Genomic DNA, 24920 nt, shown 5'->3' with positions numbered 1-24920 from the left:
TGTGGATGATATACGGACATAATGTAAGTCAATGGGATTGCGGATGTCAGCGGAATACCATCCGCTGACATCCGATTTTCTTCCTTTCAGTTCTGTTCCGTTTTTTGGAACGAAACAGAACCCTATTTTTTCTTCCGTTTAAAAAACGGAACGGACGCAAAATCGGATGTCAGCGGTGTCATCCACTGACATCCGCAATCCCCATAGACCTACATTATGTCCGTATATCGTCCGCAAACGGATGGGATGATATGCGGACATACGGAGTGGATGACACAAGTGTCATCCGTGTCCGTGCAAAAAAAAAAAAAAAAGCACCGGAGCGGAACAAAAAAACGGAACGGCTGTGTGAAAGAGGGCTAACTCACATACATACACAGTAGGGCCAATTTTTTTTGTACAGGATCCATGTAAACTACCAGCATGTCTTTGGTGGCAGAGAAAGGGTTAATGGTTTAATTAGCCCGGTGACAATCGCTCTCCGCCTGCTGGCATCTAGATTGTGGTCCCGCAAGCCGGACAATCTGTGTGCCGGGTGCAGCTGAGAGTGGCATTGTTACGCAAGTGACGGCATGGTGTGAGATTGCCTGGTCTTTGGTCACGAGTTGGATGAGAAGGCCAGGGGTCTGATACCCAGTACCGTCACAAATACATGAAAGTAGAGCAGAACACTGGCATCCGAGTGAATGTTCATGAAGTTTCCAGGATGAATAGCTGTACAAATTTTTTTTAAATTCACCCCAAAATGTAGTTATTTGTACATTTTGTAATTTGTTGTATTTCACATCTAACAGTATCTTTCTGATATTATTCGCAGCTGGAAAATATTATGTCCTTGGGATTTCAGAACAAGTTCTACAATGTGCAGTTCAAGGAATCTCTGATAGGAGGATCATTTGAATACAGGATCAACGTTTCCAGTGATACCCCACACTGGTTTATAAAGGATTACTTAGCCCGAGTCCAAAGTCACTATCAGATCGACAAACCGTCAGTGGAAGGTACCGCGTGATCCTCATTCTTTATTCCTTTTTTACTTATCGGTTTTATCCAAATTTCCCTGACTAAATCTGTCAGTCTTATTAACCCCTTTAATGACAAAGATAAAACAAATCCTAATGCCTGAACACAGTTTTGCAACTTTGAAATGTTTTAGTAAAACTTTTGTTATTTATACCTTTTATATACCTTGTTTCTTTTGTTTTTTTGTTTTTTATTTCAGGACAAATTGGGCTTTTTTTTTTTTTGGTGGTAAATAGTAATGGATAACTCCTGATTTGTTTTATTATTATCAAAGGGAATTGACACAAATTAGTAAAAATATATATATTTTTTAAATTTAGAAGAACAACCCCCCAAAAAACTCTCCTGCGCCTAACAATCACAGCAATACCACATAAGTGTATGTTTGTTATTTGTACCCAAGAAACAACAGTGTAAATTCTGCTTTTTTTTTATTTTTTTATCCTAACTAAAGCTGGATACACACTATACAACTTTTGTGGTTAGATTTCCTTTAGATTTACCTTCAACTATGTAGTGCAAGGACCTGCCTGATTGCATATAAATTGAAAGTGTTTAGGTTTGACCTCATATTATATGGTTTTGGTAAATCTAAAGGAAAAAATCTAAAGAAATGTATATAGTGTGTATCCAGCTTAAAGCGCACAGACACTAACTGACTCTGACAACCTAAATCTTATTTTTAATTATTCCTTAACCACTTGCCAAATGCTATTGCCAAATGAGGGCTACAGTGCAGTTGTCTAGTCCTGGGAGGGCGTCTGTTGACGTTCTCCCAGAACTGCGCCCGCTGTGGTGTATTCCCGGTGCGCTCTGTGATTGCTGTGTCCTTTGAAACAGTTGATCACAGATTAGGGTAAAGAGCCAATCGCAGTGGCTCTTTACCATGTGATCAGCTGGGTCCAATCACAGCTGATCATGATGTAAACACACTTGCCAATTATCGGCATTTCTTTCCTCATGCTGTCGTGAGGAGAGGAGAGAGCCGGTAACCAGCAAATGTGAAAGGGGACATCTACACTGATAATCAGGGCACTGATCATCAGTGTCCTTATTATCAGTGCAGCCCCAACAGTGCACATCTGTGCTGCCTATCAGTGCCAATCAGTGCCCACCAGTGCTGCTAATCGGTGCCCATCAGTGCTACCCATCAGTGCCTCATTATTAGTGCCGCCTATCAGTGCCACCTACCAGTGCCGCATATCAGTGCTGCCTTTCAATGCCCTTCAGTGCCCATCAACAGAAACTAAGAAAATCTTTTTTTTTTGTGTTGGTTTGTTTAGCAAAAAAAAAAACCCAGTGGTAATAAAATACCACCAAAAGAAAGCTCTATTTTGTGTGAAAAAAATGAAAGAAATTTTATTTGGGTACAGTGCTGCATGACCGTGCAATTGTCATTCAAAGTGCGACAGCGCTGAAAGCTGAAAATTGACCTTGGCAGGTAGATGGGTGAAAGTGCCCAGTAGGCAAGTGGTTAAATACACTGATCCTGATCTTTGATTGTGACCATGACCTTTAAACCTAACCATAAACCTGACACTGACCTCAATCAAACCCTGATCTAGCCATGTTATCTTTATTTAAAAAAAATTTTTTTACACAGAATTTTTATGTTTAGCTCCCGTTCACATTGGAGCGACTTGTATTGCAATTTGATAGGTCAAATCGCATGACAAGCTGCATTCTATTGCCCACAATCGCACTATTCAAATTGGTGCGATCAGATACAGCTCAGTCTGATCATTTGCTTTCCTGGCCGTTAACGTAACTTATTGTTTAGGGCACTATGCACCCAGGGAAAAATGCCTGGGATGCAAACTGCTTTCCAGAGAACAGCTTGAGAATATAGTCTTATAACATTACATGTTGCCACCATCCACATGGAATGAATGTACATGCAGTTTCACAGGACAGATAGCTCAGCTTATGTTTTTGTAAATACACCCTTTAGTATTGGAGTGCTTTGTGTGGCTTTGACATCACATCTTGTTAGTGTGGTGGTACAAAGGCTAACCCTTCAATTGGGGTGGATGGAGCAGGTCAAGACATTTGGCAGAAAAGAAAGCAGGAACTATAAATCCAGCAAACCTTACCATATCTATCCATAACAACAACAAAGTTTGGGCTGGAGTCAGGCTTCAAGGACAAAAAGGTTTTGCTATTTGCTGTGTGACTCTGTTGTTGTATAATGCTAATGTATTACAATGTTCTCATTTCACTGTACATTAGACGTTAATGAATGCATCACTGGCGAGCATAACTGCAGCAACACCTCCCTGTGTGAGAATACCTATGGAGGATACCGATGTGTGTGTAACACAAGCAAGAAACTGGAAGGGGACAACTGTGTGTCTGGTAATGTGATTATGGCTGATAGATTTTACAAAGGGATTATTTAGACACCCATAGTAAAGCAGCAGGCTCAGTGTAAGGTTATAGCAGCCTAAAGAAAATATTTTGGAAATACAGAGGTCTTATCCACAATTGAGGATGGTGGTGTGGGTGCCCCATTAGTAAAGCTGGCCCTACTCCTGTAGATTTTCATTTGAAAACTCTCGTTATCTAAATATTCGTTCGATTGAGTTAAAAGGGCCAAATCCACATTGCTTTCAAGCAGAGTCAATAGAAAAATCAAAAGGACAGGGATGGAAAATTCTTACTTACTTTAATAGTCACAAACGCATTTTTATGTGTTAAATTGCCTCCCAGATGAGAAAAGTCGTAACTAGTGTTATGCACATGGACTTGTTAAAGTTAATCCAGATCGCCAGGCAAAAACCGAGATATTGACATGGTACTGAAATGAAAAGTTGTTTGAAATTAGTTGAGTCCCTGAAAGTACCATCAAATGCTTGGCCCAAATGTTCAAACGAAAATGTATGGGTGTAAATCCATATTAAAGTGATAACCCCCAACTACTCTTAAAACCAGACATGGGAGTAAGTCACACATGTGCAAGTCACAAGCAAGTCTCAAGTCTAAACCTTCAAGTCTCAAGCAAGTCCCAAGTTACTGTGGCGAAAAGCAAGCAAGTCAAGTCGAGTCCCTGCTAGAAGTCAAGCAAGTCAAGTCAAGTCCTTTATTTTGGTCAAGTCACAAATCAAGTCAAAATACTGATCTACCCCAATTTTCACCTTTAAATCAGTTAAAAGTCAGTGGTCAGGAAAGGTTTTGTTTTATTTTCAACATTAACAAAACTGCTTAGTGCTTTTTTCTTGGCATATTAAAGAAACACTTTGAATTCCCAAACAGCTCAAAATCCTTCGTCCGGCCATGTTTCAACACCACACTCACTAAAAACATGTTAAGTATTTCCATTGTTAAACAGCCAGTGTTCTAAAAATCATTTTGCTTTAACACATCTTGAGAAAATGCAAATATTTAATAACTTAAAAAAGTAAAGTCATTTCGAGTCATATGTCTCAAGTCAAAGTCAAGTCTCAAGTTATGAATACCAAGTCAAAGTCAAGTTGAGTCTTTTATTAATTTTAGTCAAGCAAGTCTCAAGTCCTCAAACTGGTGACTTAAGTCTGACTTAAGTCAAGTCATGTGACTCAAGTCCCCCACCTCTGCTTAAAACTCTCCCCTTTCCTCTCCAAACACCTATGCTTACTAACCCGTGTGAGAAAGATGTGTATACTTGCCTATTTTCAGCCAGTTGCGGTAATCTTCCCCCCTGTCAGCCAACCGCGGCTACAGGGGAGGGGAGAGAGCTCCTGACAATGGCTAGTAAAGCCTGGAGCAATGATGTCACCCATAGGTTTTATTGGCCCTTGTCTGCACAGGGGAGCTGGATCTCATTACCATGGCGGCCTAAAAATGGGTAAGTATACAGATCTTTCTTGGAAAGGTTTATAGGAGGGAGGTGGGGACAATTTTTAGAGTAGTTAAGCTATAGAGTCACATCTGCTTTAGCGGTAATGATAAAACAATGCTTTGATAACACAAAGGCCTCAGCTGGAATGTATGATAATACTATCATCTTTATAGAAAGCTTAGATGATTCAGTAACCTCAGTAGAAAGCTATGTCAATAAAATATTTGATTGGAAATCTATGCTGGTCAGGTAATCTTTGTTAAAAATCTATAGTGATTCAATGGCCTCAGTAAGTTATTATAATAACGTATCCTCGATAGAAAGCTTAGGTGATACAGTGGCCTCAGTGGAATGGTTTAATGGTACAGTAGTCTTCATAGACAGCATTGGTAATACTTAAACCTCAGTGTACAGCTATGGTGGTACAGCAGCTTCAATCTATACCTTTAAAAGTGGCCTTTACCGACAACAATGGTTAATGAGGCCTTCTTATACAGCAGTGTTGATAAAGTGGCTCATTTGAACCAGTGATCTCACTAAAAACTCATGATCACTAAGTGGCATCAGTAGTAAACTATAGTAATACAGAGACCTCAATAGTAGGCCATACAGTGGCCTCAGTAGGAAGAAATAATAATACAGTGACGATATTTGAAAGTCATATTGATACAGTGGGTACGTTAGTAAGCAATAGTTATACAGTAGCTTCATTAGGTAAGCATTTCTGATACAGTGGCCTCAGTATGAAGCCGTAGAAATACAGTGGCCTCAGAAGTAGTCCATAGTAATACAATGGTCCCAGTACAAAGCAATATTGATACAGTAACCTCATTAGTAAGCCATAGTTATATTATGACCTCAGTAGGAAGCCAGTGGTGATACAGTGGCCTCAGTAGGAAGCCATTAGTGATACAGTAGCCTCAGTAGTAGTTCATAGTGAAACAATGGCCCCAGTAGGAAGCAATACTGATGTAGCACTGTCCCCATAGGGCTTTCTGTATGATGACATGTTGGGCATCCTCTGATTACCAGCAAACAGTCACTTAGGGTAAAGTTCACACATTCATCCTTACTCCCAATGGCTCGTTGCTCAGTAAACAGTCCAAAGGTTTTGGTTTTTAGTATTTATTGTGGAACTTGGATGGGAGAAGGGAATAGTGGGATACTCCAACTGGAACTATGTACATTGGATTAGGACAACTCTCACTTGGGCTCACCGGGTTGCTTTTGGAAGCAATCACACTGCTTAAACCATACTGCCATATGGAAAGGGTTAAGTCTCCGTGCTCTCTCTCTCCAGCAATAGACTTGGTGATCTACATTTTCTTCAGGATACTCACTAGCATCCCCTTTACCGACACGCGTCCATTGACTCTTCTAGCTGCAGCGGTGGCCCCCCTCAGGTCAAGCCTCTTGACACAGATCTGTACTCACTGTACTGCAGAATCAGATCCTTTAGTGGTAGTGTCTCCCCTTTCAGTCAGCTACACAGGTCCTTCGGGTTCAGTTCCTCTCTAGCCCTTTAGACCCTCAGGTCGACTACCTGAGGCTGCATGACACCTCTACAGAGGAGGAGGCAGCCGCCCATTCCCTCCGGGACTCTGCTATCTAACCGAAAGACCTCGAGTACATGTGCTCTTGGCATTTATACAGTATCCCAGCATGCAACAAGACAAGTTGGTGACCCACCACTTTTAAGCTTATACTAGTAGTTTCCATTACAGACAGAATACCAGCTGACTGCTTCTTCCCTAAATAGTTCTTGCATAGTTTGGAGGTGTGCTTTGGGTCATTGTCCTGTTGTAGGAGGAAATTGGCTCCAATCAAGCGCTGTTCACAGGGTATGCCATGGTGTTGCAAAATGGAGTTATAGCCTTCCTTATTCAAAATCCCTTTTATCTTGTACAAATCTCCCACTTTACCAGCACCAAAGCAGCCCCAGACCATCACATTACCTCCACCATGCTTCACAGGTGGCGTCAGGCAATCCTCCAGCATCTGAATCTCACAAATGTTATTCTGTGTGATCCAAACACCTTAAACTTAGAATCGTCTGTCCATAATACTTTATTCCAATCTTCCTCTGTCCAATGTCTGTGTTCTTTTGCCCATCTTAATCTTTTCCTTTTATTGGCCAGTCTCAGATATGGCTTTTTCTTTGCCACTCTGCCTAGAAGGCCAGCATCCCGTAGTTGACTCTTCACCGTGGACGTTGAGACTGGCGTTTTGCGGGTACCATTTAACGAAGCTGCCAGTTGACGACCTGTGAGGCATCTATTTCTCAAACTAGAGACTCTAATGTACTTGTCCTCTTGCTTAGTTGTGCACCGGGGCCTCACTTCTCTTTCTATTCTGGTTAGAGCCCGTTTGTGGCAGAGAGCGAAGAGAGCAGTACACACCATTGTAGGAAATCTTCAGTGTCTTGGCAATTTCTTGCATGGAATAGCCTTCATTTCTCAGAACAAGAATAGACTGTTGAGCTTCAGAAGAAATTTCTCTTTTTCTGGCAATTTTGAGAGTATAATTGAACCCACAAATGCTGATGCACCTGATACTCAACTAACTCAAAGGAAGACCAGTTTTATAGCTTTTCTAATCCGCACAACAGTTTTCAGCTATGCTAACATAATTGCACAAGGGTTTTGTAATCATCAATTAGCCTTTTAACACGATTAGCTAACACAATGTACCATTAGAACACAGGAGTGATGGTTCCTGGAAATGGGCCTCTGTACACCTATGTAGATATTCCATAAAAATCAGCCGTTTCCAGCTAGAATAGTCATTTACCACATTAACAATGTCTAGACTGTATTTCTGATTAACTTAATGTTATCTTTATTGAAAAAAACCGTGCTTTTTTTTTAAAAATAAGGACATTTCTAAGTGACCCCAAACATTTGAACGGTAGTGTATATAAAGTCCATTAGTGTAACATAAAATGTGATTGTGAAAGTTCCTCCGTGACTCCAAAATCCAATGCGGTGCTATGCACACTGATCCATACCTCTGTGACACTATCCACCACCCACTATTATGCTCACTCACCAGAGTCCCTCCAATATAGGGCATTATTAGTCACTCCTCAGGGATATTGGATCCACTATATTGCTCAATGTATCCTAAATGCCTCATCCAGAGCTAGTGTATATCATATTCCTTTTCCACTCCTCTCACGAAAGCTCATACAATAAAGAAGATGCTATCATTGCGCAACATGTTTATTCCATAAAAGTTTACAAATAAAAATGACTGAAAATGTTAAAAATGCCAACTTAAATTTACTAGTGCCCTCCGACCAAAACCTATTCAGCAACCAAAACCTATTCAGCAACCAAAGTCTTAAAATGCGTGGCCGCTCTATATGCTGGGGCCAGCGTGCAGTCCAATTCCCAGCTGTGTTGTACACAAATCAAAGGGATCATGTGTGTATTGCGTTACTATGCCTCAACATGTTTTGCATGAAGATGCGTCATCAGGAAGCTAGTGGTGCCATTTTGGTATAGGTATTTATGGCCTTAGTTTGAGTACTATCATCCAATAGTATCTCCGCAAACTGGACATGCATAAACTGCCATGTTCTCTAAGCCGGAAGTTAAGTTACGTCTCAGCGGACTGGAAATGTATAGATCGCCGTACAGGCCGGAAGTATGTTATCTGCCATTTTAAAGCGTTCAGGCCTATTTTGCAACTTTAGTGATTTCTGGAGTGCTCACTATGCTGATCAACAATTGCCCATTTTTTATTTTTTTCGGGGGTCCCTTACCTTATTTTCAGGGCATTTTTGATTGTACTTCCTCCTTCTCCCCCCTCTGTGGCCGCAGCCACCGACATCACTTCTGCCTTTGCATTGCATCCTGGGAGCTGTTTGTCATCACTCCCAGAAGGCTGGAATCAGGAAGAACTCCCAAAACACTCCCTGGAATCAGGAAGAAGGACACAGCAGATTACACTGTGGCTTCAAATGCCCACATCCAAGATGGCCGCGCTCAGACAGCATCTTTAAAAGTAAGATCCTAATCCTAATCCTTCACCGAGTACTTTATTGCCCATTTGTTACATATCTATCTATATCTTGCTATATATCATTAATCGTGCCATATTATTCCTCTGCTTGTATCCTACAATTTGTTATCAGAATGGGGTGGCTGGATGTAATTGTACAATACGCAATTCTAATTATATAAAACACATCCAACACTATAAGTTTAAAATCGGAAACAATGTTAGATATGCTACATTTCAATTAAAACACATACAACCATATTAAAATTAATAGTCATCCAAAAAACAATTTATATCAAGTTCTATGTTCAAATCATGAGCTTTTTAAGTATTTAACCTATAAATCCAAAATCATTGTGTGAAACCTTTCTCCTAAATGAATTGAATTGAATTTCTCTAATTTCTTTCTATTTTGTCTATTGCCTAAAATCTCAAAGTGCTGGGGTCCTTATTAGGTTTAAGCCCAAAATGGTTAGACACACTATGGTGTCTCAATCCTTTCACTATATTAATAATATGTTAACCTATTCTCACTGATAACTGTCTAGTCATTCTCTTTACGTACTGGAGACCACAACTGCACTCCAGCACGTAGGTAACATCAGTACTATTGCAAGTGATGAGTTTTTTCTAATATGGTATTCTTGTTCCTTGTGATTCAATTGGAAAATCTTAACCTTAATATTACCTCTGATAGTGGTTCGGCAAGGTTTACACTTACCACACCTAAAAAAACATTTTTCATTTAAAAATTCATGAATAAATTTGGGCTTGTTAGTCATTATTTTATTAAGATGTGGATCTTTACATATAATTGGCCAATATTTTTTTATAGTTTTTTCTAGTTCCCTGTATTCCATATTGAACCCTGTCACAAAAGCCACTTCATCGATTTCTCTCTTTTCTTTTGGTTTATCCCATTAGCATAGCCTCTCTACTTAGATCTCCTACTTTCTTTCTTGTGTGTTGAAACATGTCCCTCTTGTAGCCTTTATTGACAAATCTCTCTATCAATACATCTGTTCGGGCCCAATGATTCTCTTTTTTGTCGCAATTTCTCCGTATCCAGATTAATTGCCCCTTGGGTATTGCTCTTTTCCATTGTGGGTGGTGACAACTGTTATACGGACTATATCCATTTCTATCTGTGTCCTTGAAATATGCACGGGTATTTAATCTGTTATCATTGTTAAATATCACGAGCTTCAAATTGGTAATACTATCAGTATTTATATTTACCATGAATTTTGTTCCATATTGATTGTTGTTAATAAATTCTAAAAAGTCATCCAATTTCTCTTTTTTCCCATTCCATATAAGGATAATGTCATCTATAAATCTTTTGTATAGCAATATTTTGGGCCAATGTTTACCAAATTTTTCTTCCTCCTCCCACTTGTTTAGGAATATGTTGGCTAAAGAAATTGTTTCCAATTGCTATTTTTAAACCCTAAAATATAATTATATAATCCAAAATATTTAAATTTATATTGGAGGGATTAAAATAGCAATGGGAAACAATTTCTTTTGGCACAAACACCAGTATTACAAACAAATAAAGAGTGTAGGCATGGGGAATAAATATGCACCAAGTGTGGCCAAAAAAATTTCCCTAAACAAGGAGGAGGAAGAAATATTTGGTAAACATTGGCCCCAAATATCACTATACAAACAATTTATAGATGACATTATCCTATAAAAACTATAAAAAAGTATTGGCCAATTATCTGTAAAGACCCACGTCTTAATAAAATATTGACTAACAAGCCCAAATTTATTTATAGACAAGCATGTAGAATTAGGGACAGTGTAGTCAAAAATGTTCCAGACCCTCCTAGTAAAATGACTACTTTCTTTGATGAAAAAGGTCTTTTCAGGTGTAGTAATAGAAAGGTTGAGATTTTCCAATAAAATCACATGGAACAAGAATACCATATAAAAAACTCATCACTTGCAATAGTATCCGTGTTACCTATGTGCTGGAGTGCAGTTGTGGTCTCCAGTACGTAGGGAGAACGACTAGACAGTTATCAGTGAGAACATATTGATAATATAGTGAAAGGATTTAGACACCATAGTGTGTCTAACCATATCAGGCTTAAACATAAAAAGGACCCCAGCACTTTGAGATTTTATGCAATAGAAAAAATAAATAGAAATTGGAGAAATTCAAATGTTATGAGAGAGGTTTCATGCAATGAAACATATTGGATTTATAGATTTAATACTTTAAAACCTCATGTTTTGAACATAGAACTTGGAATACTGCCCAGCGGCCCAGTCTCTGAAGGGAGGGGATCATGCTCTGCTCATGCTCTGCTTCAGTACGGCACAGTACATGTTGGCATTCATGGTTCCCTCAATGAACTGTAGCTCCCCAGTGCTGGCAGCACTCATGCAGCCCCAGACCATGACACTCCCACCCTCATGCCTGACTGTAGGCAAGACACACTTGTCTTTGTACTCCTCACCTGGTTGCCACCACACACGCTTGACACCATCTGAACCAAATAAGTTTATCTTGGTCTCATCAGACCACAGGACTTTGTTCCAGTAATCCACATCCTTAGTCTGCTTGTCTTCAGCAAACTGTTTGCAGGCTTCAAAAAAGAGAGATAACGCTGCTCCAGGTGATAAGTGAAAGCTTGTAGACCAAGGTGTGCAGGTCCAGTCCGTGGTCCGGTAAATGCATCCAATGAAAAAATGAATGACCGCACACCCAAATGCTACGAGATCTTTAATGCAATAAAATCATCAAACAAGCAGAATCAAGGAAAGTTCAGAACACTTGTCGGAAGCGCATGGTTGACCTGTTTAGCGAAACAAATCGCTTAATCATAACCGAATAAGAGATTATATTCACAAAACATGTCAACCATGCGCTTCCGACAAGTTTCATGAACTTTCCTTGATTCTGTTTGTTGGATGATTATATTGCATTAAAGATCTCGTACGTTTCATTGTTTGCAGGCTTTCTTGTGCATCATCTTTAGAAGAGGCTTCCTTCTGGGATGACAGCCATGCAGACCAATTTGATGCAGTGTGCGGCGTATGGTCTGAGCACTGACAGGCTGACCTCCCACCCCTTCAACCTCTGCATTAATGCTGGCAGCACTCACACGTCTATTTCCCGAAGACAGCCTCTGGATATGACGCTGAGCACGTGCACTCAACTTCTTTGGTCGACCATGGTGAGGCCTGTTCTGAGTGGAGCCTGTCCTGTTAAGCCGCTGCATGGTCTTGGCCACCGCGCTGCAGCTCAGTTTCAGGGTCTTGGCAATATTCTTATAGCCTAGGCCAGTGATGGCAAACCTTAGCACCCCAGATGCTTTGGAATTACATTTCCCATGATGCTCAACTACACTGCAGAGCACATGAGCATCGTGGGAAATGTAGTTCCAAAACATCTGGGGTGCCAAGGTTTGCCATCACTGGCCTAGGCCATATTTATGTAGAGCAACAATTCTTTTTTTCAGACCCTAAGAGAGTTCTTTGCCATGAGGTGCCATGCTGAACTTCCAGTGACCAGTATGAGAGAATGAGAGCGATAACACCAAATTTAACACACCTGCTTTCCATTAACACCTGAGACCTTGTAACACTAACGAGTCACATGACACCGGGGAGGGAAATTGGGCCCAATTTGGACATTTTCGCTTAGGGGTGTAATCACTTTTGTTGCCTGCGGTTTAGATATTAATGGCTGCGTGTTGAGTTATTTTGAGGAGACAGCAAGTTTACACTGTTATACAAGCTGTACACTCACTACTTTATATTGTAGCAAAGTGTCATTTCTTCAATGTTGTTACATGAAAATATATAATAAAATATTTACAAACATGTGAGGGGTGTACTCACTTTTGTGAGATACTGTTTGATATTAATTAGCAGGGCTATCACTATATATAGCATAAGCAATTTTATATACCTATTTTCTGAAATACATTTAGTGCAATGCAATGTAATGATGTGCCCGTAGTAAACACCCTAAAAATACATTTTTATTTATACTTTATATATCAAATGTATATACTTTACATTACTATTATTCTTTTGTTGCTCAGCTTACAAGTCAGAGGATGATCTGTGGATCCCCGCTAGCAGTTCTGGAGACCGTGAAAACCTAATTCTTGCCTTGGTTTTGGGATTTGGCATCCCTCTTGTTCTGCTATCAGTCCTGCTAATTTATTGTCTCTGCTTCAAGAAGAAGACTGGAGAAGGAGTGTGAGTTGAAATTTAATGTTCATGTTAATCTTTTGAAGTGATGAGGGTTTTTAAAGCGGAGTTCCACCCAAAAAACATTTTTTAAACAAAAAATACCCCTAGGACAGTCAGGGCTAGGGCATTTAAGCAACGATAGCCTCTGACCTGTCCCCTGTTTAGCTTACCTGCAGGATGAAATACTTACCTTAAAAATGTCGTGTCCAGCGCTGCCATCTCAGGTGTGGGCAGCTGAAGCCGGAGCGTCCCTCTTCCTGTCCTCTTCTCGGATGTCTGTGTCCCAGAATGTCCTGCTCGTCACTTCCGGTGCAGGCGTGTCCTCCTGCAGCGGGTTCTGCGCATGCCCAGAAGCTGTTCTAATCCATTTGCAAAGAATGACGCGCTTGCACCGGAAGTGGCGAGTGACACCGGTGCAGGCGCATTGACTCCTGGGATTGATGACGCCCATCTCCCAGGAGTCAATGCAAAGGTAGAAGTGACGTAGTGGGCCACGGCCACAGAGGGAGGATGTGGAAAGAAGGTAAGTTAATTTTTTTTTAAAAAATCAGGTAAGTGAAAAAAAAATTATAACTATCCAATTCTTTTTCAGGATATTTTCTTCTATTGGAAACTGCAAAGTGAAAAAATAGGGTGGAACTCCGCTTTAAGGCACAATCTCCTTTACATGGCCATATTGTTTTCTTAGTTACTATTTACTGATAGATCGGTTTTATCAAAGAACGTATGTATTTACATCAATTCAAGTATATAGAGTGTCTTGCTTCAAATCAAAATATGAGCATCGTTCAAAAGTTAGCAAAACACACAATGTAACCATCATGATTATGGCTTCTTATGGCAATTTACTAACAGAATGTAATACTTTCTTGGATTGTTGCTGAAGCTGAATTTCCATTATCATGGGGATTCACTATTAGGGTTGTGTAGATGGGCTAATGCAGTGTGCCTTCAGATTCATTCTGATCGGTTTGAGATGCTTCTGACTTTCTTCATAGGTGCTTTTGACCTTCATTTAGCATTCTAAGCTGCTTCAAGCTGCTTTTGTATTCCTATTGGCTTGTGTAGGTAGAAAAGCAGTTCTGATTGGAACAAAACCCTATGCGCTCATGCCCTTAGTCTGGTGATTATAATGTCAGCTCTGTTCATCTTGCAACCAAACAAAGCTCATTATTATGGTTTGTATTCAAGAGACTTGTTGGATGTGAATATTACAAACACGGGTTAGTCACACATTTTGCTATACAGATAACTGATTGTTATTGTGAGCATAGTAATTGGTACAATTTTGCTGTCTTGCAAATGCACCTAAAATAGTTCCCATAGAATTATGTAGCCAGTGTGTGAAACATCTCAGTGAATAATAACACATGCTTACACTACGCAGAGAAATTGCCTTTGTAATGTAAATATTGTACGAACTGTGCAGTTGGGAGCTTGGCAAATTCCACAGCTTTAAATATAGTTGGTGGTATTTTTCATGAATATGAGATCTTCCTGCATCATAAATGGTTGCTAGAGGTAAGAGAATATCTCAACAATTGTTTCCATGTCTTTAATGGGACATACAAACTATAAGATTTTCTGAAGACTTTTTCCTTTAGACTTACCAAAACCATATAATAGGTCATATAAGAGGTCAAACCTAAACACTTTCAATTTGTATGCAATCTGGCAGGCCCTTGCACTACATAGAAAAGGTAAATCTGAAGGAAAAAGTCTTCAGAAAATCTTATAGTGTGTTTGGCCCTTTAGGTCTCATTCACACATGCATGTGATTATATGCATTTATAGGACATTTCTAAATAAATATAAATGCATGCAATCATTTTAAACTGTATATTGCAGATTATGGGGTTGATTTACTAAAGGCAAATAGGCTGTTCACTTTGCAAGGGAATTTTCTTTTAGCTTTGTGAATGGGGCAAAGCTCTGCTGACTTTCATCATCCCAATCATGTCAAAGTGATTGAGTATTCTTTTCAAAGTGAATTTTTCCTGCATTCACTAAGCTAAATAAAAAAAAATCTCCTTGCAAATTGAACAACCTACACAGTGATGGAGAACCTTGGCAACCCGGATATTTTGGAACTACAATCCCCATGATGCTCATACACTCTGCAGTGTAGTGGAGCACCATGGGAAATGTAGTTCCAAAAACATCTGGGGTGCCAAGGTTCGCCATCATTGGCCTACAGTATTTGTCCTAAGTAATCAATCCCTGTGGGTTTACATGCATTCAAGTGCATTCAGTTTAGCTGTGTTTAGAAAAATTAGAAATCTGTATGTCCAGGGGCAGGTTAGGTACGCTAACCAGCCTTTCTCAATTGTTTAACACCAGAGGAACCCTTGAAATGATTTTCAGGTCTTCAGGAAACCCCTGCTAAAATTAGTCAATCAGCGGTCATTGGGAAAATGTCCCTTACATTGGTGGTCAGTGGAAAAAATGCCCCCTCCTCCATTACAGTTATGGGCAGAACGTCGCCCTTACAGTCAGCCAACAGGTCTATGGTGTCATGCTGTTGGCTCTGGACTTGGAACTAAGCAGGTACCATCAGATGGGAGGTCAATTAGCCACAGCTCAAGGAGCCCCAAGCAACCTCTGGAGGAATATAAATAAAACCAAGATAACCACACGCCTATAGGTGTATAAATCATAAATTAAACATCACTACAGTAAATATACAAATACTTATAAGTGACTCCAAATTGTGAAGTCCAAAAAATAGGTGATTCCAAATTATAAAAGGTGAATAAAAATTGAGAAGTCCATGATAAATTCCAGGTGCAGACAACATTGTTTGTGAGCATAGAAAAGTTTCATCTCCACCAGCATGCAGACACACTACACACTCACCAAACTTAGTTGACTCCTATTACAGGGAGTCAAATTGCGCATGGGAAAAGAAAATCTCAAGGTATCTCACATGAGATCATGGAAATGGAATCCAAGTTACTGCTGCCATCCGTTTAATGTGTAAATAAATACTGTATTCAAAACTCCAATGATGCCATATAAAGAGAAAGGGGGAGAGGAAAGAGTGCTCTCACAGTGTAGTATTTTATGTCATTTATTTTAAGAAATAGTATTGCACTTACATATAGGAAGACGAAAGATCAGCGTGTAAAGTATTGGGAATGCTGGTTTGCGCTCCACCTGCGTTCCAGCTGACCGGAAATGGCGTATCTCACTTGCAGTTTTGAATACAGTATTTATTTACACATTGAACATTGGCAGCAGTGACTTTGATTCCATTTTTTGGACTTCACAATTTGGAGTCACTTATATGTATTTATATATTCACTGTAGTGATGGGTTGAACACCCCCTGTTCGGTTCGCACCAGAACATCTCGAACAGGTAAAAAGTTCTAGCGAACATGCGAACTCTATTAACCTTCCTAGCGGTATTCCCGAGTGTGACTCGGGGTAAGATTTTAGAGCCAAAAGCGGTAACCCCGAGTCACACTCGGGGTAGCGCTAAGAAGATCGCTGGATGCTGGAGGAGGTTTTACTTACCTTTTCTCCGGGATCCAGCGAAGACTGCGAGCGGTATGCGGCGGCGGAGCTCTCTCCCGATCATCTGCGAGCCCCGGCTTCCGTCTCCAGCGACGTGACGTCCGCCGGGGGGTGGAACCGGCTGCAAATTCGAATGTAAAATACACCAAACACACTGATACCATTCAAAATAAAAAAAAAAATCACATTACATTGCCCCCCAGTGCCCTTTCCTGCAGTTTTACTGTACTTTTTATGTAAATATATATATATATATATATATATATATATATATACACACACACATATATATATATATATATATATATATATACACATAATTCTTGTGAATGAGCAGCCCAAACCAACTGTATACATTATATATATATATATATATATATATTTATATATATATATATATATATATATATATATAATAAATGTATACAGTTGGTTTGGGCTGCTCATTGACAAGAATTACATGCAAAATAATGGTACCGCTTTCAGCACCTAAAATCCAAAAGAATCATACCGCCAGGGAGGTTAAAGTCTATGGGACACAAACATGAAAAATCAAAAGTGCTAATTTTAAAGGCTTATATGCAAGTTATTGCCATAAAAAGTGTATGGGGACCTGGGTACTGCCCTGGGGGACATGTATCAATGCAAAAAATAATTTTTAAAATTATCGTTTTTACAGAAGCAGTGATTTTAATATTGCTTAAAGTGAAACAATAAAGATGAAAAATTCCTTTAAATATCGTGCCTGGGGGTCCCCTTAATGTGCCTGTAAAGTGATGCATTTGCACGATGTATAGAGCCTGCTGCAGCAATACTGACATTTCTAAAGGAAATAATGTAATTTAAACTTGCCCGCGGCTGTAATGTATTGTCGGCTCCCAGCAATACAGATAAAACAACATGAAAAAAACGCCCCCCCCCCCCCCAAAATCCATACCAGGCCCTTATTCAAGCATGCAGCCTGGCAGGCTTGAAGTGGCCCTGGTATAGTTCAGGAGGGGGGGGGGGGGATGCTCGCTCCCCCTCTTTCCTGGCCTGCTAGGCTGCATGCTCGGATAAGGGTCTGGTATGGATTTTGAGGGGGGACCCCACACCATTTTTTTTTTTAATTTTGGCATGGAGTTCCCCTTAAAATCTGTACCAGACCTAAAGTTATACGGTGGCTGGTCGGCAAGTTAATACAGGACTTATCAAAAACTGGGTTCTGTGTTCTTTTCCTTTTTTATACTTTTTGGTGAATGGGTAGGGGTGTGATGTACCCAATACCCATTCACATAGGGGGCGGGACCTGGGGGCCCCCTTGTTAAAGTGGGGTTTGCAGATTCCGATAAGCTCCCCACCGACAGACCCCCACAAGCACAGCCCAGGGTTGTTGGGAAGAAGCCCTTGTCCCCATCAACATCAACATGGTGGCAAGGTGCTTTGGGGGCACCCCAAAGCACCATCCCCATGTTGAGGGCAAGTGGCCTGCTTTAGTTCAGGGGGGGGGGGGCGCTCGCTTGTCCCCTTCCTTTCCTGGCCTGCCAGGCTGTGTGCTTGAATAAGGGTCTGGTATGGATTTTGGGGGGACCCCATGCTATTTTTTTTTTCAATTTTGGCATGGAATTCCCCTTAAAATCTGTACCAGACCCAAAGAGCCTGGTATAGATTTGGGGGGGGGGCACACAATTTTTTTATTTTTATTTTGCCATGGAGTTCCCCTTAAAATCTGTACCAGACCCAAAGGGCCTGGTATAGATTTTTTTTGGGGGGGGAATGCTGTTTTTTTTTAAAATTCTGTCATAGGGTTCCTCCTAACCACTTAAATGCAGGGCACTTTCATCCTCTTCCTACCCAGACCAATTTTCAGGTTTCAGTGCTCATTGGCATTTATGGGAAATATTGGTTAGCTTGGCATTGCACTGCTCCCTGTCTTTACCATTGGCGTCTATGGGAAATCTTGGTCTGCTTGGCATGGCACTGCTCCCGAACTGTGACAGGGACATAAAACTTGGGGAGCACTGGGAGGGAACCCAGGACTACAACATATCTATACATTTTGTAAAGTGGGGTATGTCTGTTCACTAAACTGACTGCACAAAACTGACTCAACACACTATCCACTAACTACCTCCCCTTACATTTGACTCGAACATAGAAAAACTCACTGTAGTAATGTTTAATTTATGTTTAATTTATGATTTATACACCTATAGAAGCACGGTTATCTTGGTTTTATTAATTTTGCAGGTGTAATACACTTTACATTGTGCAGCTCCTTTTTGTAATTTATTTGATTTTGAGATTTGTTTATTTTCATTTGCCTCTATTGGTTCCTTTACCTTTCTAACCTCTGGAGGAACCCTAGGTTCTACAGAACCCTGTTGAGAATGGCTGCTGTAAATGCATGGACATTAAATCGCAGGAGAAATTGATCTGGAAAGTATAAAGTTTGTACAGTATATACTTTCCTGATCAGTTTATTCTGCATTAATATTAAACAAATGCAGGAGGTCTGTGTGAATGAGGGCTATTATTTGATTGTTCTCCTTGTTTATTCCATATTTATTTGCACAATATTTGTATTGCATTTGCTCCCAAAAACACAAATGTTTCAATGAAATCAGAACAATGAAGTGCTATTGGTTCTCTTCTATTTCCAGCATTGCCTCTGCACCGCCTGAAAATCTGGCTGAAAATGTCAACATATATGACACCAATGTTTATTTCTCAGAGCCAACTCTCTTCTACAAGGTGCACTTCACCCAGCCCAGAGAATAAGAACTACATCAACAACAGAACCCAAAAAATACTACCTCAATGGAGTGTCACAGAAAACACGATTGCAACATGAAGCTGATGAACATCTAAGGACATCACTCCACCCTATTAGTGAAACCAGACATTTTCTGTTTCCAGTAGCGGCAGTCAGATATGTCAGAACCATTTTTTTAAAATTACTACTTCATTCAGAACTTATATTTCAGGCAAGGTATATTAATTACTGGTTTCTCATATTTCTGTGGGTCTCTAGTTATATTACAATTAACCACTTTACCACCGGAGGATTTTGCTGTCTTACGTCCAGGCCACTTTTTGCGATTCGGCACTGTGTGACTTTAATGGACAATTGCGCAATAATGTAACACCGTACCCAAACGAAATTTACGTCCTTTTTTTCCCACAAACAGAGCTTTCTTTTGGTGGTATTTGATCACCTGTGCGATTTTTACTTTTTGCGCTATAAACAAAAAAAGAGCGACAATTTTGAAAAAAAAACAATATTTTTCACATTTTTTTATATGAAATTCCCCCCCAAAAAATGTAAAAATCTAAATTTTTTATCATTTTTGGCCAATTTGTTTTCTGCTACATATTTTTGGTAAAATAAATCGCAATAAGCAGGCAAAAAATTTGGGGGAGCATACCCATGTATTTCCAAAGCTGCTGCAGCTATGAACCAAAAGACATGTATATTAAAAAAGAATAGCGCGCAAATGCAAAAGAAATTACTACCAAATCTGAAGAGAGTCCATAAATAAAAATGGGGGTTTGGTCCCACCATATGGCCATATCGTGCTCAAGCCCACTACTGCGTCAAAGTACCCCATTATCAGTGGGTCCTACACTATCCATGAAAAAGAGATGAATCCAGCCCTTCTAACCCTTGGAGACAACACTCCTTGCTGGGAAAAATGTGCAAATGCACTACAGGGGACTCCTCCTATATCCATTTGATGGTGGACACTGATTGAGTACAGGTGTATGTGGGGGGTGGGGAGGGCTGCTCAACCTCGATAGTCTGGTCAGACCGAATACATAATAAACAGGCAAAAAATTTGGGGGAGCATACCCATGTATTTCCAAAGCTGCTGCAGCTATGAACCAAAAGACATGTATATTAAAAAAGAATAGCGCGCAAATGCAAAAGAAATTACTACCAAATCTGAAGAGAGTCCATAAATAAAAATGGGGGTTTGGTCCCACCATATGGCCATATCGTGCTCAAGCCCACTACTGCGTCAAAGTACCCCATTATCAGTGGGTCCTACACTATCCATGAAAAAGAGATGAATCCAGCCCTTCTAACCCTTGGAGACAACACTCCTTGCTGGGAAAAATGTGCAAATGCACTCCCCACCCCCCACATACACCTGTACTCAATCAGTGTCCACCATCAAATGGATATAGGAGGAGTCCCCTGTAGTGCATTTGCACATTTTTCCCAGCAAGGAGTGTTGTCTCCAAGGGTTAGAAGGGCTGGATTCATCTCTTTTTCATGGATAGTGTAGGACCCACTGATAATGGGGTACTTTGACGCAGTAGTGGGCTTGAGCACGATATGGCCATATGGTGGGACCAAACCCCCATTTTTATTTATGGACTCTCTTCAGATTTGGTAGTAATTTCTTTTGCATTTGCGCGCTATTCTTTTTTAATATAAATCGCAATAAGCGTATTTTGATTGGTTTGCGCAAAAGTTATTGCGTTTACTAACTAAGGGAAAGATTTCTGTCCTTTTTGGTGTTTTTTTTTTTAACGAGTAATAGCGGCGATCTGCGATTTTTTTTGCGGGACTGCGACATTGCGGCGGACAGATCGGACCCTTGACTGACATTTTTGACACTTTTGGGGGTACCAGTGACATTACTACAGTAATCAGTGCTATACATATGCACTGTTACTGTAAAAATGACACTGGCAGGGAAGGGGTTAATTTTTGTTGGAGAGGGAGGGGTTAATGTATGCCTGGTGCTTACTGATGTGTGTGGGGGGAGGTGACTGAGTGACACAGGGACAGATCGCAGGTTCAGCTTTACTGAACCCTGCAATCTGACCCTGCCTGTCACTTAGGAGATCCACCCGCTTTGTTTACACAAGCGGGCGGATCTCCACACTCGATTCCCCGACGATCGGGGAAGAGTGGCGGTGATCACCGCCTCTCCTCCCCTGGCCCGACTCCCGCTGTGTCTGAATACAGCGGGGGCGAGCCTCCGGCGCCGCGCGTGCGCCGCCCACAAGGGGAGGAGTCCAGCGACGCAGGTCTACGTCGCTGGACGATAATGAGCCCCATTGCCGCAGTAGCAGCAATGTGAGCGGTTGTTATGTGGTTAAAAGTCCATATGATGGTGTCACTTTCATGGCGGATGCTCCATATAGTAGAGCAAAACACAATTGGAAAGTTAATGACCAAATTCCCAGGCAACTGGGCCAATATTGAAAATATTGGCAGCTACTAACCTTAAAGCAGAACTAAACTGTATCAGAGCACCACAAACTAAAAACACTATATAATTCATTTTTAATATTCAAAGCAAACTCTCCCATCTATACATGTCTCTATGCTATATTTTATAAACCAAATCACTTTGAAAAACACATCCCTAGCATTTCTAGCCGCTGCCATCTTGAGTAAGGGCAGATGTTTTATGTAGCATTTACTTCCTGGAATCCATCTGCCCTTAGGTCAGGCATGAAGGCAGGAGGGTGTGCTTAGCTGAAAAAACACCCCCTCCCCTCTTCTAGATGAAAGAAAAAACGCCCATTAAAACTCCTGGGATGTATGATATCATTTAGCCTAGGTCAGAAACCAAAAAGAAACTAAAAATATAATGTAAAAAAAATAATAGTTTTTTAAACAAGTAAATATAATATACCTTCCTATTCATTTACTATGGTTAGCAGCAAATGGATTCAACAGTTAATGTTGATTGGAATGTTGAGTTTACTTACTGCTTTAAAGGGAAAGTATAATCATGTATATTCTTTTTTAATAATTAATTTTTATGTATGGGACTAAAAATACTTTTTATTTAGTCATTCTAAGCATAAAATATTGCAGCTCAGGACTTTTCTATATATATGTATGCAGCCAACAGTAGGGGCTTTCATTTTAATTTGATGTGTGTACCTGTCTATTCTTAGCTGTTCTGGTGAAAAAAGTTAGAATACAGAGTCCAATAGCTCATGCTCAAATTTGAACACAGCTGAATGAGGTGTGAACAAACCCCATTACCTCTCCCGCCTTGCCTGCTCTGTTCAGACAGCAGTACGGAAGTTTGAAAGGAAAGGAAGAAAGTGTACAGTACTCTCTCTTTTTTGGAAAATCTATAGTGCTCTGTACAATCAGAGTTATAGATGAACCTTGTATAGCACTACCCCATAGGAGTCGCTGGTATTTTGCCTGGGTCTTTCCCACTTTTGTCCAGGTGCAAACACACAATTGCTCGTGGACTTCAATGATCAGTCTAAGGGTTGCTGTTTTTCTTGTGTTTTACTTTTGAGAACTTGGATAGGGGAGGGGATTTAATGGGATACTCCAAACCATAGAACTATTCACCATTAAGGACATCTAACTGATCTCTTGGTTAAAGTGATTGTAAACCCTCATCTTGAAAAACAACCATTAGATTTAAAATATAAATGAAAGGCAAAACATTTGTATATAGATATCAAAATACATTATAAATAACTTTTTTTCCCTTTTTTATAAATGATTGGTTGCCTCAATCCAACTTCCAAGCGACAATCTATACCAGTGATACCTGACCGGATCTTCAATTGACAGCCCCTTCAGCCAGCTCTCTGTAGAACCAGGGTCACTCTCTCTGGCTTCAGACCTTCAGGTTGCCCACCTGAGGCCCCATGGCAGAGATGCCTGGGAGAGGCAGCGTGCCCCCTCTCAGACTGGAACTCTCCTCTCCAGGAAAATACCCCGTGCTCAGTGTGACCAAATAATATATACCCTCTCCCAGCATGCCTCAGGGCCACCCTCCCTGGGATCAGCTGGAGTGGCATTAATATTCATGCTGTGTTCTGCATTGCGTCCACCTATTCATCCAGAACCTTCCTAGGTTACTTGGATACAGAGGAGGCCAGAGGCAGACCCAACCAGCACACTGAGTAGGCTGCACTAATCAATCACAGATCTCGGTTAAGCAGAGAGCTAAGCAAATTTCTCTAGAAGTCCTCCTGTTAAGCAAGAGAACAAAAAACAATATTACACTAATCCTAGCACCTACCTAGGAGGGCGCTACATTTGTATATATTGTTTACTTGTAAAATCGAGATTTATAAAGTTAAAAAGCATAAAATGTTTACAAAAAGAAAAATCTCAAAAACCTTTAGAACCTTACTTTAGGGGACCATAATTAATATCCCTTTTTATAGAAATGATTCACATACACTAACTTGACAGTGAAGATCTTTGTAGCTTCAGATTTCCTCTTGGCAGGAACCACAGCAATGATTGTGTGATGCACAGATAGATAACAAACACATTGTTTTAAGGAAATGTAAGGTCTATACCCCCTTTCCACTCACAATCTGTAAACTAACATCCACCCATACAATGACCTGAGGACACCTTAATCTAGGTCACTCCTTTGACAGCTAAAAGCTGTCAAATTCAGTTCAACCTGTGTAGGTGTGTGCGTGTCAGTGTAGACAATAATTTCCCATATCCCTGTATGTTGTGTTATTTAGGATGCACGTCCAAGAGTCTTTTAAAAATATCAATACTCCCCGCTGACACAACCAATTGTGGAAGAGAGGACCACATTCTTATCACCCTGACAGTGAAAAACCCCCTACGCAGCTTAAAGCGGAGTTCCACCCAAAAGTGGAACTTCTGCTTTAGGTAGTTCTAACCCCCTGACATGCCACATTTGGCATGTAATTTCTTTGGGGGGGGAGCGGGTACCTAGTTTCGACAGGTACCTGCTCCCACTTCCACTCGGAGTGCCGCGGCACCCTGAGCGGAAGTTCTCCTCTCCCCCTCCCTCCCTGCAATCTTCTGGGACATGTCAGAGGTCCCAGAAGATTGCCGGCCAATCACGATGTGTAGCGAAACTCACGCATGCGCAGTGCGTACCCGGCTGTGAAGCCGACAACTGTCACAGCTGGGTGCCCACACCAGTGATGCCGGCGCCGCAGAGCAGAGAGGGAGAAGAGCGAGGCTTCGGGCTGCCGCATCGCTGGACCGTTGGACAGATGAGTGTGTGTTTAGGCTGGAACTCCGCTTTAAGGTTAAACCGATTCTCCTCCAATCTCATTGTGTGGCCCCGTGCCCTCCTATACTCCCTGAGACTGAATAGCTTTTTTCCTATGCTGGGATCACCATTGAGGTATTTGTAAACTGCTATCATGTCCCCTCTCTGGTGTCTCTTCTCCAGTGAGAATACATTTAGGGCTTGTAGTTGTTCCTTGTAACTGAGGCCCTCCAATCCCCTATTCATTTTTTGCCCTTTTTTGGACTCTCTCCAGCTCCAGTACATCCCTTCTGAGCACTGGTGACCAGAGGCTACTGCAGACTGAAGATGACAGTGTAGCTCTTCTTAATAATCTAATTGTCAGCTACAA

At 40.7% G+C, this 24920-nt stretch overlaps 1 protein-coding gene across 1 annotated transcript in view; it reads left to right on the top strand.

Moving 5' to 3' along the window:
- LOC309551659 (uncharacterized protein) overlaps nucleotides 1–19494 on the top strand; it is a 107847-nt gene extending 88353 nt beyond the window's left edge. Inside the window, exons 21-24 of the mRNA XM_082252338.1 lie at nucleotides 818–1001; nucleotides 3253–3378; nucleotides 12910–13069; nucleotides 19223–19494. Of these exons, the coding sequence (XP_082108464.1) occupies nucleotides 818–1001; nucleotides 3253–3378; nucleotides 12910–13069; nucleotides 19223–19340 (588 nt within the window). The 3' untranslated portion in view covers nucleotides 19341–19494. The remainder of the gene's footprint in view (nucleotides 1–817; nucleotides 1002–3252; nucleotides 3379–12909; nucleotides 13070–19222) is intronic.
- The last annotated feature ends 5426 nt before the right edge of the window (nucleotides 19495–24920 follow it).

The sequence above is a fragment of the Pelophylax lessonae genome (genome assembly GCF_965119305.1).
Source record: "Pelophylax lessonae genome assembly, chromosome: 3".
Classification (NCBI taxonomy): domain Eukaryota; kingdom Metazoa; phylum Chordata; class Amphibia; order Anura; family Ranidae; genus Pelophylax; species Pelophylax lessonae.
The sequence above is the reverse complement of the archived record's forward strand: the minus strand, read 5'-3'. Positions and strand labels throughout refer to the sequence as shown.